This window comes from Silene latifolia, chromosome 7 (genome assembly GCF_048544455.1).
Source record: "Silene latifolia isolate original U9 population chromosome 7, ASM4854445v1, whole genome shotgun sequence".
Lineage (NCBI taxonomy): Eukaryota > Viridiplantae > Streptophyta > Magnoliopsida > Caryophyllales > Caryophyllaceae > Silene > Silene latifolia.
In genome coordinates this window covers 63,606,914-63,620,185 of record NC_133532.1, presented here as the reverse complement: position 1 = coordinate 63,620,185, position 13,272 = coordinate 63,606,914, and the positions used below count along the sequence as shown (strand labels likewise).

The window sequence follows — 13,272 nt, the reverse complement described above, 5'->3', positions numbered from 1 at the left end:
GTGGGGGTGGTTCACCATCTTCTGCCAAGCATAAGTGATAAATACTTGTAGGTGATCCAAGTCATAATCGTACACATAAATATTAATAATATATATACTTAAACGTAACCGTTTTGATCACCTTTCAGCTCTACGTACCCTTCTTCAGCGCCTCTATATATTTGCATGCTTTTGTGACTTTTGCATTACAAAATAAAATCAAAACTTGTAACAAAGTCTCATACATATAATTATATCATTAGTAAAAGAAGAGTTATTAATTGATTGATTAGAAGAATGGATTTTGATAAAACTGCGGAGTTTCTTGGAAACAAGACAATTTTAGTGACTGGTGCAACTGGGTTCATAGCAAAGAGTACGTACCTCTCTTTTCTCTTTGACATCAAATTTGAATAAATTTCTCTAATAGACAAGTATTTTGTAATATAATATACCATGCATCAATTTTGTGATTTTGATTGCAGTTCTAGTGGAAAAGATACTAAGAATCCAGCCAAATGTGGGGAAGTTATACCTTCTTGTAAGAGCTAAAGATTCCGAGTCGGCCAATGTCCGGATACAGGATGAGGTATGTTTTTTTTATAGTGTCAGATGAGCCACAGCCCACAAGGGCAATATAATATCGGAGGTGTGAAATTTCGAGCCTAAGGTCTATTTTCAACTATACCTCATTTTTAACTACTAGGTTTAGTACCTGTTAAATGTGAGGTATGTTTGTTGATTATGCATAATTAAGTTTACCAATAAAAAGTTTGTAGTACTAATCGATGACGGTCAACATTTGCTATGTTAGTCAGCAGAATCACAAAATGTTAATAGTACTAATCCCTCCTTCTAAATAGATTCTTTACGTCTGCTTTTTCACATTTGTCAAGGCGCATTTAACATCACAGTGCGAGTTACCAAGGTTAAAACTTACGAATTCTCATATAATCTTAACCGGTATGATGATATTAATAAGATCTATTTTTTTTGTACAATATATTAAGAAGACCAGTAGGTCTCATGAGAGACGGTCTCTCACTAATTTAGTGAGAGGCATAATAGGAAAAAAAAGAAATCTAGTGAATCCCTCACCCCATCATGTGAGAGCTCTCTTAATAACGCTATTGAGAGACCGTCTCTTCGGAGTTTTTGTGTAAGACGAAATTATGGGAAGAAGATATATAGTCTATAGATTTATTCATGTCATAATCTCATTGAATTTATGGAGTACTCCGCATATAGCTACAATTTTATGAGAAATTTATCCATATACTATGAATTTGATTACTCCCTCCAAATAGTGATACTAATAAAAGTAGTCCTAATAAATATAGTCCTAATTTAATTAGTTTATTGAGGGACTATATTACAATTTTAAGAAAAAGTGGTACTAATAAACGTAATAAAATATATACAAATAATGATTAAAGATAAAATAGGTACATTCATTATGTAAAGAGGTACGAAATTACTATGTCACAATCAACAACAAAAGAGTCATGAAATACGAATAAAAGGGCACGGAAAACTGGTCTCTCAATAACTTAGATCATCTCTCCAAAGTTTTTGTGATATCGAAACTCGCGAAAGTGGCAATTGAACCCCATTACTTTGCCTAATTGTGAAATTAAGCCTTTTAAGTTTAGATTGTAGTGATTAAGCCCCCATAAATTATATAAAAGGTAAAATTAAACCCCTTACCCAAAATCTCATGAGAAATTAAATATATCATATATAAAAAGTGAAATTAATTATATTTGTTACAAAATATACAATCGAAATTCAAAAAAAAAAAAACAAATGAAATCATAATAAAAAATGAATTAACATCAATTAGAGAAGATTTTAAATTATTTTATAAAAAATATATTTAAATTTTATAAAATAATTAAATATTTTTCCTAAAACTGTTAACAATTCTTTAAAAAATATACAGTATTTAATTTTTTTCTTTTTTGAAAAAAAAAAGATGAATACTGTAAAAATATATGTGCTTGATTTTAATTGTCTAAAGTTTCTTAGGTAACAAAAAAATGTTTTAAGAAAAAATGTTTTTTTTTCCAAAAAATATAAAATAAAATAAAAATTTTCATTTTTTTCAGAATTTTAAAACATAATTTTATTTACATTTAAAAATGATGATCTTTTTTTTTTGGCAAATTTAACAAAAATAACCCAACCTTTTATATGTCTTCCAGAAATAACCCAACCTTTTAACTTAAACAATAATAATCCAACATTTGTATTTTTGTCACAAAAATATCCCAAAATCTCACCTAAACTAATTTCTACCTAATATTGAGAAATGATATTTTGTAAAATAGTTTCATAAATCTTTATATAAAGTTTATTAACACTACATAAAATCAAATAATCAAGTAGAAAATTAAAAAGATCCAAACTTTCATCTTCACCAAACTTTTTATTCATTGAGAAATCACAAACATGGCTATCAACTCTACAAATTTTCGGTAACATTAAAAAAGTTTGAAACTTGCAATCTTTTCCAAACTATTTTTTTTTTCAAAAAATTATATATTTGTTTTATTAATCAATTTTCCATTTATAAGTAAGGAAATTATAATTTTTCAAATTTTTTGGTTATGATTTTTTTTAAGTATGATATCGCAAAATAAACTTTATATAAAGATTTATGAAACTATTTTACAAAATATCATTTCTCAATATTAAGTTGAAATTAGTTTAGGTGAGATTTTGAGATATTTTTGTGACAAAAATAAAAAGGTTGGATTATTATTATTTAAGTTAAAAGGTTGGGTTATTTCTGGAAGACATATTAAAGGTTGGGTTATTTTTGTTAAATTTGCCTTTTTTTTTTTTAAATAAAACATGTAGCTAATTTAGGTTTTTACAGTATGAGAAAATGAATTTCTCATGAGATTTTGATATGGGCTTACTTTCACTTTTTACAAAAGTTAAAGGGCCTATTATAAAGCCCAAGTGATTAATGTTAAAATTGTTAATTTTGACGGTATTTTTTTTATGATTGAAGGTTATAGGGAAAGAGTTGTTCAGAATACTCAAGGAAACATGGAGAGATAACTTTGAGTCCTTCATTTCAGAGAAGATAGCTCCCGTAGCAGGAGATACATCCTCCGAAAATTTGGGAGTTGTTGATGACCATCTTAAAATGCAAATGTTCAAGGACGTAGACATTGTAATAAATGTAGCTGCAACTACTAAATTTGACGAAAGGTATGTAACCGACCATTGTTCTTTCAACTATCTTTTGTTATAATGTAGAGTAAATTATCAATTACACCCACGCCAAATACACATTTTTACATTTACTCCCACGTCAAATTTTTTTTTTAAATTACACCCAAGTTAATAGCTCAGTTTATAAATTGCACCCAACCCCATTTTCCGGCGAAAAAAATTATGAAATGACAATTTTGCCCCCGAATCTATTAGTCTGATTTTGTGTGATTTTGAGTTACTTCCCCTATTTCCTCCTCCACCTTTGAGCTTCATCTTTCTCCTCCATTACAACTTCATCTTCTTCCTCCTCCATTACAACAATAACCATGAAGCCTTCCCCGATTTCAATCATTTTTTCCTTATCAAATAAATAAAAAATCCAAACACCTATACTCCATACACAAATTAAAATCAATAAGCATTGATCCAACCTTAATTGATATCTCCTCCATTTTACTTCTAATTATTTCCCCTTAATTTTATCAATTGACTTTTTGGGTGGTTGTTTTCGACTTTTTGTTGTTGTCTGCTTTATTCCCCAAACCCAACAAATATTGAAAAATCTCCCCAAACCACCTGCAATTCGTACACCGAGGCTCAAGCACGACCACCAAGAGTTGCTCATCAACCCAGATTCGCACCGCCTAATTCATTCTTCTGCTTTTTATTTTGATTGGATTTGTTTGATGTGAGGGAAATTATTTACTTTATTTGTTATTTATCCCTAATTCATAATGTGCATTTGGGTTGATAAATCTGGAGAACTTGAAATGAAAGAAGAAGAAAGAAGAAATTAAAAAAAGAAATTTGAAGAAAGAAAAATAATAATAAATCTGGAGAAAATGAAATGGAAGAAGAAGAAAAATGAAGAATAAATAAAGAAAGAGGAAGAATAAATTAGAACAGTCAAGAAAAGGAAGAAGAAGAGGAAAGAACAAGGGCAAAATCGTCCTAAAATCAATTTTTTTTAAAAAAAAAATTGAATTTTGACGGAAAAGTGGCCGGATTCCGATATTGGGTGCAATTTGTAAACTGAGCTATTAACTTGGGTGTAATTTAATAAAAAAATTTGACGTGGGAGTAAATGTAAAAATGTGTATTTGACGTGGGTGTAATTGATAATTTACTCTATAATGTATGTATATAATACTTTTTGATATACTCCCATCCCGATGAGAAGTTATCTAATTCCGTTTTGAGTTATATTAGTCAGTTACTAGTTATTGGTAAGACGGTCAGTTACTAGTTATTGGGTAAGACGGTCTTATACTATGAGACGGTCCTATTGCGTAATAAGATAACTCATTTACTAGCAATAAATGAACCAATTTTTTACAAAAGTGAACCGTATAACGGTGTAAGACCGTCTTATACTATAATTTGTGATTGGTTAAATAGTATATCTTAATAAAAAAAGTACTAACTAAAGTATTTTAGCCATTAAGCCAAAAACGATCCGACCCAAAATGACCCATACCCGAAAGTGACCCGACCCAAAGTGACCCTACAACAGGTCACCCAAAACCCTAAATCACCTTACCCGATCCGACCCAACCTGACACAAAATGTATAACATACCCGAAATGACCCAACCATACCCGACCCGATTGACCCATTTGTCACCTCTACTTGCGGCTCCTTCTACAACCCCAAAAAAATGATAACAAGAGTTGTATTAGTTTAAAATAATACTCCTTCCGACCCAGACCAAAGGTAACATAGGAAAAAATTGAGAATTTAAGAAAAGTTGATTATTTAGGGGTATAGGAGGAAAAAATAGGTTAGCCATGTAATGACATTTTGTGTAAACATCAAATAGATATAAGGTTAACTTGGTAATGTTGTAGGTCAAATAAGTAATGTTACCTTCAGTTTGGATCGTCCGTTTATAGTAAGTGCTATTTTTAGTCTGGATGGAAGAGAGTATTTAAGTAACTCTTGTGTACTCCTAAAATTGTGGTATACCATAAGAGACACGATGTTTATTGTTTTTTTTTTTTTTTCGAGGGAAAGATGTTTATTCTTTTTTTAATTAAGTTTAAAATAGTACTCCGTATTGAGTAAGCGTAATTCTTGTGTACTCACAAAATTGTGGCATTGCCATAAGAGACACGGTGTTTATTATTTTTTGTTTATAAAGCAGGTATGATGTTGCATTAGGAGTCAATACTATGGGACCATTGCACGTTGTGAACTTTGCCAAGAAATGTGTCAATATAAAGTTGTTAATTCATGTATCAACGGGTAAGAAATGTTTAAAATTAATTTTCACTATTGTAAATTTCAAACTCATTATTTACCATCTCCACTAGCTCTATAACTTATAAGAATCACTAACATGTACTCATACAATACATAATATGTACTAAAGCACACTACAACTAATTTTTATGCAAATTTTATGAATTTCAGCTTATGTATGTGGAGAAAAAACAGGGTTGATATCAGAAACTCCTTATTCTATGGGTGAGACTTTAAATGGGGTATTAGGGCTTGATATTGACAATGAGAAAAAACTTGTTGACCAACTTCTCAACAATCTCAAAACTAGAGAACTCTCTGAAAAAGCAATTAGACAAATCCTGAAGGATTTTGGAAAACAAAGGTACAGTTTCTAAGTTAACTCTTACATTATTCATAATCCCACTCGATTTTATCGTTTACATATCTTTTAGAAACAGTCGCTTCTCTTTTCAATATCTTTTGAAACACAATAAAATGAAATGAAATAGGAGCTCTTAATAAAGTATTTTCGCAACGAATATATTGTTATATTGTTGTATGTTAAATCAAAAGTCAGACTATATTTTGGACAATTCAGCAATTGCCATATATTAAAAACTAGAGAGAAAATTCCTAGTATTCAAATATAGTTAAAATCTCGATGTTCCATGGTATGAAACCAGGGGTGTTAATGAGATGAGACAGCTCGTGAGCAACTCGAGATCGGCTCGATCAAAGCTCGGCTCGTGCGAGCTCGACTCGGGCTCGGCTCGAGAGCTTAACGAGTCAAGCCGAGCAAAGGCTTGTTCGACTCAAAAAGCCCACGAACGGCTCGAACTTGTGTGATTAGATAAGATATTGCTCATATGTTCTAAAAATATTCTATCATGATTATATATATTTGTATCACACATATCAAATTGAAGGAATGTAATGCTTGACTATTATTGATAATGAAGGTGCGTATAAATACAAAGAGCTAACGAGATATGTAAACCTAATTACATGAGATATTTACCGAATATAACAAATACAATATCGTAGGTAAGTAATAACTTATTTACACAATCTTATTCTAACACACCCCCTCAGTCGAATCGGGAGGTTTGCGAAAGCTGAGGCTGGCACGAAAATCATCAAAAAGAACATGAGGCAGACCCTTTGTGAAGATATCGGCAATTTGCGAACGCGATGGAACATGATAGACTCGCACATCACCACAAGCTACTTTCTCACGGACAAAATGAATATCGAGTTCAATGTGTTTAGTCCGTTGATGTTGCACGGGATTCCCCGAAAGATAAATGGCGCTTACATTGTCACAATAAACCAATGTAGCCTTAGAGAGCGGGCGGTGAAGTTCAAGTAGTAAATTACGTAGCCAACATGAATCAGAAACTACATTAGCCACACCTCTATACTCAGCCTCGACACTTGACCGAGACAAGGTGGGTTGTCGCTTCAAAGCCCACGACACGAGATTGTCACCCAAGAATACACAATACCCACTTGTGGAGCGACGAGTGTCGGGACAACCAGCCCAATCCGCGTCAGTATATGAGAAGAGTATTAGCCTTGGACCGACCGAGCCAAAGACCAAAATTCATCGTACCTTTAACATATCGTAAGACAGGTTTCAAAACATTCATATGTATCTCCATGGGTTGATGCATAAAGAGACATACCTGCTGAACCGCATAAGAAATGTCGGGACGGGTGAAAGTGAGGTACTGCAAGGCCCCGACGAGACTTCGATATATGTGGGGATCGGAGCAAGGTGTAGAAGGGGCCGAACTCAGTTTGGACTTAGTATCAACGGGTGTAGTACTAGGCTTACACATGGTCATACCAGCGCGGTCAAGAATTTCCGCGGCGTACTTGGACTGAGAAAGGAACATACCAGAGGCTAGACGACGAACTCCTATACCAAGAAAGTAACTGAGGGGGCCGAGATCCTTCATCGCAAATTCGGAGCTCAATTTGTCGATAATAGACCGTCGCAACGAATCAGACGAGGCAGTTAAAACAATCTCATCCACATATAGAAGTAGAATTGCAAAATCAGACCCATCTTTGTATATGATTAAAGAGTGATCACATTTGCTATTAATGAAACCCATTGTCATGACATAATTTGCAAACCGCATATACCAAGCACGAGGTGCTTGTTTCAAACCATAAAAAGACTTACGGAGAAGATATACATGGTCCGGAAACCGAGGATCCCGATAACCCAATGGCTGGTGCATATAGACGGTCTCATGGAGATCACCGTGCAAAAACGCATTCTTTACATCTAGTTGATGTATGTTCCAGCCGTGTGAGAGAGCAAGGCTAAGAACGACGCGAATTGTAGCTGGTTTAACTACCGGACTGAAAGTTTCTCCACAATCAATACCAACCTGCTGTGTCTTACCGTCACCTACAAGACGAGCTTTGTATCTCTCAAACGAACCGTCAGAATTAAATTTACGACGAAAAATCCACATAGACCGAATAACATTCACATTAGAAGAACGCGGGACTAAATTCCACGTCTTATTGCTAATAAGAGCATTAAATTCATCGTCCATGGCCAATTTCCAATTAGAGTCTTTAAGGGCAGACACGGGATTACGAGGTAATGGGGAAATGGCAGTGGTAGTATTAAGATAAAAAATGGGTTTTGGTTTATGTATGCCATGATCGCCACGTGTAACTGCTTTAGAGACGGATGGAACAATGGGTATGGGAGATGAAGTAGGTGCTGAATGTGGTTGGTCGACGGGAGTTTGAGGAGTACGGGTGTCAGGTGGTGTTGGGTTGCTAGTAGCTGGACTCGGCATGGCTGATATTAGTGACGTGAGGTCAGAAATTGGGACGTGAGGTCGAGAGAGATGAAGAAGACAGCCGTGAAGAGAGAAGAGAAAAAAGAAAACTAGGGTTGCGGAAGCGATTTGTGAGGATCGTTTTAACCTAGGAAGCTGATACCATGAAGAAATGTAATGCTTGACTATTATTGATAATGAAGGTGCGTATAAATACAAATAGCTAACGAGATATGTAAACCTAATTACATGAGATATTTACCGAATATAACAAATACAATATCGTAGGTAAATAATAACGTATTTACACAATCTTATTCTAACACAAATGTCACACTGATTTGTCAAATATTTTTACATATAACATTCGAGCTTTCTTATTGAAAATATCGAACGAAAAAAAATCAAAAAATTAGCAATTATATATAAGCTCGATTTGAGCTCGAGTTTGGCTTGAGCTCGCATTAAAACTCGATAACGAGCACATTTTTTTCCAGGTCAGGTAAGCTCGAGATCGGCTCGAGCTCGAGTTTTAGTTCTTGAGCGCAAGTCGAGCAAGGCCAAGCTCGGGGTCCGCTCGACTCGTTAACACCCCTATATGAAACCATTCAGCGAAAAAAATTGTGTTCTCCTTCCTTATTATGTAACATGTGTGATTGCATATTTCACTATGGGATCATTTAATGGAGGATTATGTAGATTAAAAACAGTTTAGTTATAAACTTATTGATAGTGCATCAACAATCAGCTAAAAATCACGGTTGTGATAAATTTCGTATAAACCTTTTTATAATCATTTTCTTGGATGAAATATTTAAGGCACTAAAGTAATGTTGCGGTTATTATGCGATAGAAATCTAATCCAAGAAAATCTTCATATGATTATATGAACAGGGCAGAGTTATATGGATGGCCAAACACATACGTGTTTACAAAAGCAATGGGCGAAATGCTTGTTGGGAAATTTAGAGGAAATTTACCTGTGGTTACTATGAGGCCTACCATTGTGTGCAGCACTTACAAAGAGCCTTTCCCTGGTTGGGTCGAAGGTTGTAGGTAAGAAGCTACGCCAGTTAGACACTTTATCTTACTGGTGCATCGTGCGTTCGACATTCCAACACCTCGACATCACAGAAAATCTCCTAATAACCCGCCATATGAACAAGTTGAAATCTTTATCATCTTGCATCGTAGGTAAACTTGATTGTTTGTAGTACCTAATTTTTGATGGTATTATTAAATGACAGAACTCTCGATAGTGTGGCCGTTATCTATGGGAAAGGGCATCTAAGTATGTTCCTTGCTGATGGAACCTCTGTATTTGATTTGGTATGTTTTAAACTTGCTAATTCCATTCATTCTTATTTGATAATGTTTATTGTTTAATAAAGTGATTATATTCGGGGTTTAATTAAATACAAATCTATCCAAATGTAGAATTTGTAATTCACATGCTTGTCTATTAGGTTGTGGATGAATAGTAGATTTTGTTTAAGTAAACTTTTGAAATATAAACGGAAACAACTCCCAAAGTTTATGTTTTAACCGTGACGTTTGGTTGTTTTTTTTTTTTTTTTTTTTGACAGCGACGTTTGGTTGTTGGTTATTCTTATGTTTGTAAATTTATCTATAATATCGAATGCAGATACCTGCAGATATGTTTGTAAACTCGATGATTGTGGCAATGAAGGCCCATGTAAATCAAGCTGGTATGAGAATATACCAAGTCGGGTGTTCATATAGGAATCCAGTGACATTCAATGAGCTGCGTGAATTTCATTTTAACTACTTCACTAAGAATCCATGGAGCAATAACAAAGGCAATGCTGTAGAAGTTCGAAAGCTCTTGGTCTTGAGTAACATAGTCATCTTCAAAGTTATTCTCATTCTATGGATCTTTTTGGTCGGAAAGGTTGGTTTTATTTGTTATGCGGAGTATTTACTAAGCCATTAGGCTATATATGTTCCTCAACCCAACATATTATTCTACACGATTGGAGTATATTGAGGATATTGGAGTGTACAGTAGGAAACAAGGTATACACGAAACACGACAACCAACACTTTGATGATATTGATAATGTGAAGATGTTAGTGCCCGCCCCTTGGTGAATCAATGTGTCTCTTGGCGAAACATTATAAGTTGAATGCTTCACCAAGGGACACATTGATTCACCAGGAGCGGGCACTAACATCTTACTTCACATTATCAATCATCAAAGTATTGGTTGTCGTGTTACGTGTATGTCTCATTTCCATCTGTACACTCCAATATCCTCGATATACTCCTATATACACACTTTTATACTAGGACAAAAACTTGAAAATTTTTGTTAAACAGACTTGTTGATAACTTAGTATGATTAATTGAAATGGTAACAAGCGAGTCCTTAGCATCACATCATTTATTTCCGATAAATATGATTATCTAATTTTTAAATCTGAATATTTTTCAGGTATTAAACTTGGCTAATTGTATCGGTTCAAGAGACATTCAACAAGTTTTTGCCAACACACACAAAAAACTGAAAATTATTATGAAACTAGTGGAACTATACAGACCATATGTATTCTTCAAGGGCATGTAAGTCGATTTTAATTATAATTATAAGTTATAACATAATCTAGGTTATTTTTAACTATATATAATATTCATTACTAGTATGATTGTTTTACTAATATCGATATATGATTCTTAATTGTTTTCAGTTTTGTAGACTCCAACACCGAAAATTTGCGAATGATAGCTCGTGAAAATGGCCTAGATGAAGATGTGTTCAATTTTGATCCAATGTCCATTAATTGGAAAGATTTCTTCATCAATGTCCACATTCCTGCAATTGTTAAATACTTGTTTTAATTTGTTTCGAACCATATTGCGACTGCAATAATTTTTTTGCAAGGTTCAAGTGTTATAATTTTGCTTTGTAAACTTTATAAATGATAAAGATACGGTATGATTTCAATTACTCAAATTAGATTATCATTTTAATGTTATTATTGTATTTACATCAAAAGAATAAACTCCTTCCGTCAGGTTCAAAAGCTTGTGGAAATGTTCTTGTCGCTCAGAGCATATTTGTGTTAGTATTCTTATGTTGAAAGCCTTATAGCGTTAGCACTTGGTGGACGAAATATAAGTTTGTTATTTGACATATCATTGCCACATCATGCACTTTACAACAATCCCACCGTTTAAGAACCAGTTCTAATAATGACGATTTTTTTTTCTTCTTAAACAAGACCTACAATTTAAGTATTGACTATTAAATTTACCAACCACCATTATAAATATCATATTTGAAGGAAAAAAACTAATAAAAATCCTCAAATCAATTTAGGACAAAACTAAAATAAAAAACGATGGTACTAATCAATCAAAAGGAAAGGGTAAAACTGCTACAAGACACATTAGATTTTCTTCATTAGAATTTGAATCCGACATGGATTCCATCATTGAGGATGAGGAACTGGACCAGGAGATCCCGGAGGAGGTACAACCAACTACGCCGTCACCGCCATTGCTCCAACTTACGAAGGAGGATGTTGCAGGTGAGGTCAAATTTGTGTCTACTTCTGTGTATTGTTTATATTCTTGGTGCAAAACCACCTAACAATGTGATTAATGGGTTTTTGAAGAGGGTATGGCAGTCAAATGGGTGGATAGGGTTTCATTCTTACCTAATGGTATTTTCCTGGTACGTTTTAAGACGAAAGAGCAACAACAAGTGGTTCTGAGAAATGGTCACCTCATTTCCGATAACAAACCTGTTATTATCAATGAATGGACACTAGAAGCGGAATTGCTTAGGCATGATGTTTCTAGGGTTCCTATTTGGATAAAACTTTAGGTTTAGATATTAGATTTTGGGGTGTGAAGTCTCTTAAGAAGTTGAGTGGGATTGTGGGAAAATTTATTAAGTGTGATGAAGCCACCACGTCTAAGGCATTCCTAGGGTATGCTCGTATTATGATTGAGATCCAAATTGGGCAACAATTCCCCACTGAACTGAATTTCATTGATGAAAATGACAAGATATAACGAGCAAGAGTGGTTTATGATTGACTCTCCACTACCTGTACTACTTGCAAGAGAATGGGACACACTGCAACCATCTGCAGGAAAAGGGTACATGGAATGGGAACTAAGAAGATATGGCAATCTAAGCTTGTTACTCAGAAGAATGATAAAACGAGACTACAAGTGGTTTAGAAGCATGTGCAGAAGCCTGTCCAGAGACCTCATGTACAACAGGGTATTGTGTTGCTTGTACAGCATAAACATGTGGTGTAGCTAAAGGGTGAGCAAGTACCCATGTGGTTGATTCAAAGGAACTAGTGGTAGAGCAGTCCATGCTTAGGAAAACTATTTCTAGACTGATGAGGGGTTACAAAGGAGATAGGAGAGCTGTTTACTCCACGGAGGTAGGTCTTTTATGGAATCCTTGAACTTTTCTTTGCAGAAAACTAAGGTAGGACTCATTAAAGGGTTTGGTATGAGAAAGATGAAACCAGCAAAACTCAAACTGATAATGGGTAGCTTTGGGTTTTGGAATATAAGAGGCATGAATAATAGTAGGAAGCAAAATGAAATAAAGTGGTTTCTTAACCAGAATAAAATAGGTTTATTTGGGTTGCTAGAAACTGAGGTTAATAATAAAAATTGGAATAAAGTTAGGCGTAACCTGTGTAACAACTAGTCTATCTGCACTAATTCCAATTGTCATAAGGGTTGTTGGATTTGCCTTATCTAGGATCATGTTTAGTTTCAAGTTAATATCAGAGATGTGACTGCTCAATGCATTCACTCTGAAGTGGTTGATAGGGGGAGCCATTGCACCTTCTGGTTAACAGTGGTATATGGTTTCAACAAAATAGTAAAGAGGGAAGAACTGTTGGAAAGATTGAGATCTTATTATAGTAGTATAAATGGTCTATGGATGACATGTGGGGGTTTTAATGCTCTTAGGGCCTTAGATGAAAGAATTGGTGGTTCTAATGTGACTGGAGCTGAGGTGAGGCCTCTCTTTCAAGT

General features: G+C 34.2%; 1 protein-coding gene across 1 annotated transcript; it reads left to right on the top strand.

Annotated features, from left to right (window-relative positions):
- Nucleotides 1-276: 276 nt before the first annotated feature.
- LOC141591116 (alcohol-forming fatty acyl-CoA reductase-like) lies at nucleotides 277-11,178 on the top strand. Its single transcript, XM_074411540.1, has 10 exons — nucleotides 277-355; nucleotides 465-568; nucleotides 2,999-3,201; nucleotides 5,351-5,451; nucleotides 5,620-5,812; nucleotides 9,132-9,293; nucleotides 9,485-9,566; nucleotides 9,883-10,149; nucleotides 10,694-10,821; nucleotides 10,947-11,178. Exons 1-10 carry the CDS (start codon nucleotides 277-279, stop codon nucleotides 11,095-11,097), a joined length of 1,470 nt encoding a protein of 489 aa, XP_074267641.1. The 3' UTR covers nucleotides 11,098-11,178.
- Nucleotides 11,179-13,272: the final 2,094 nt, after the last annotated feature.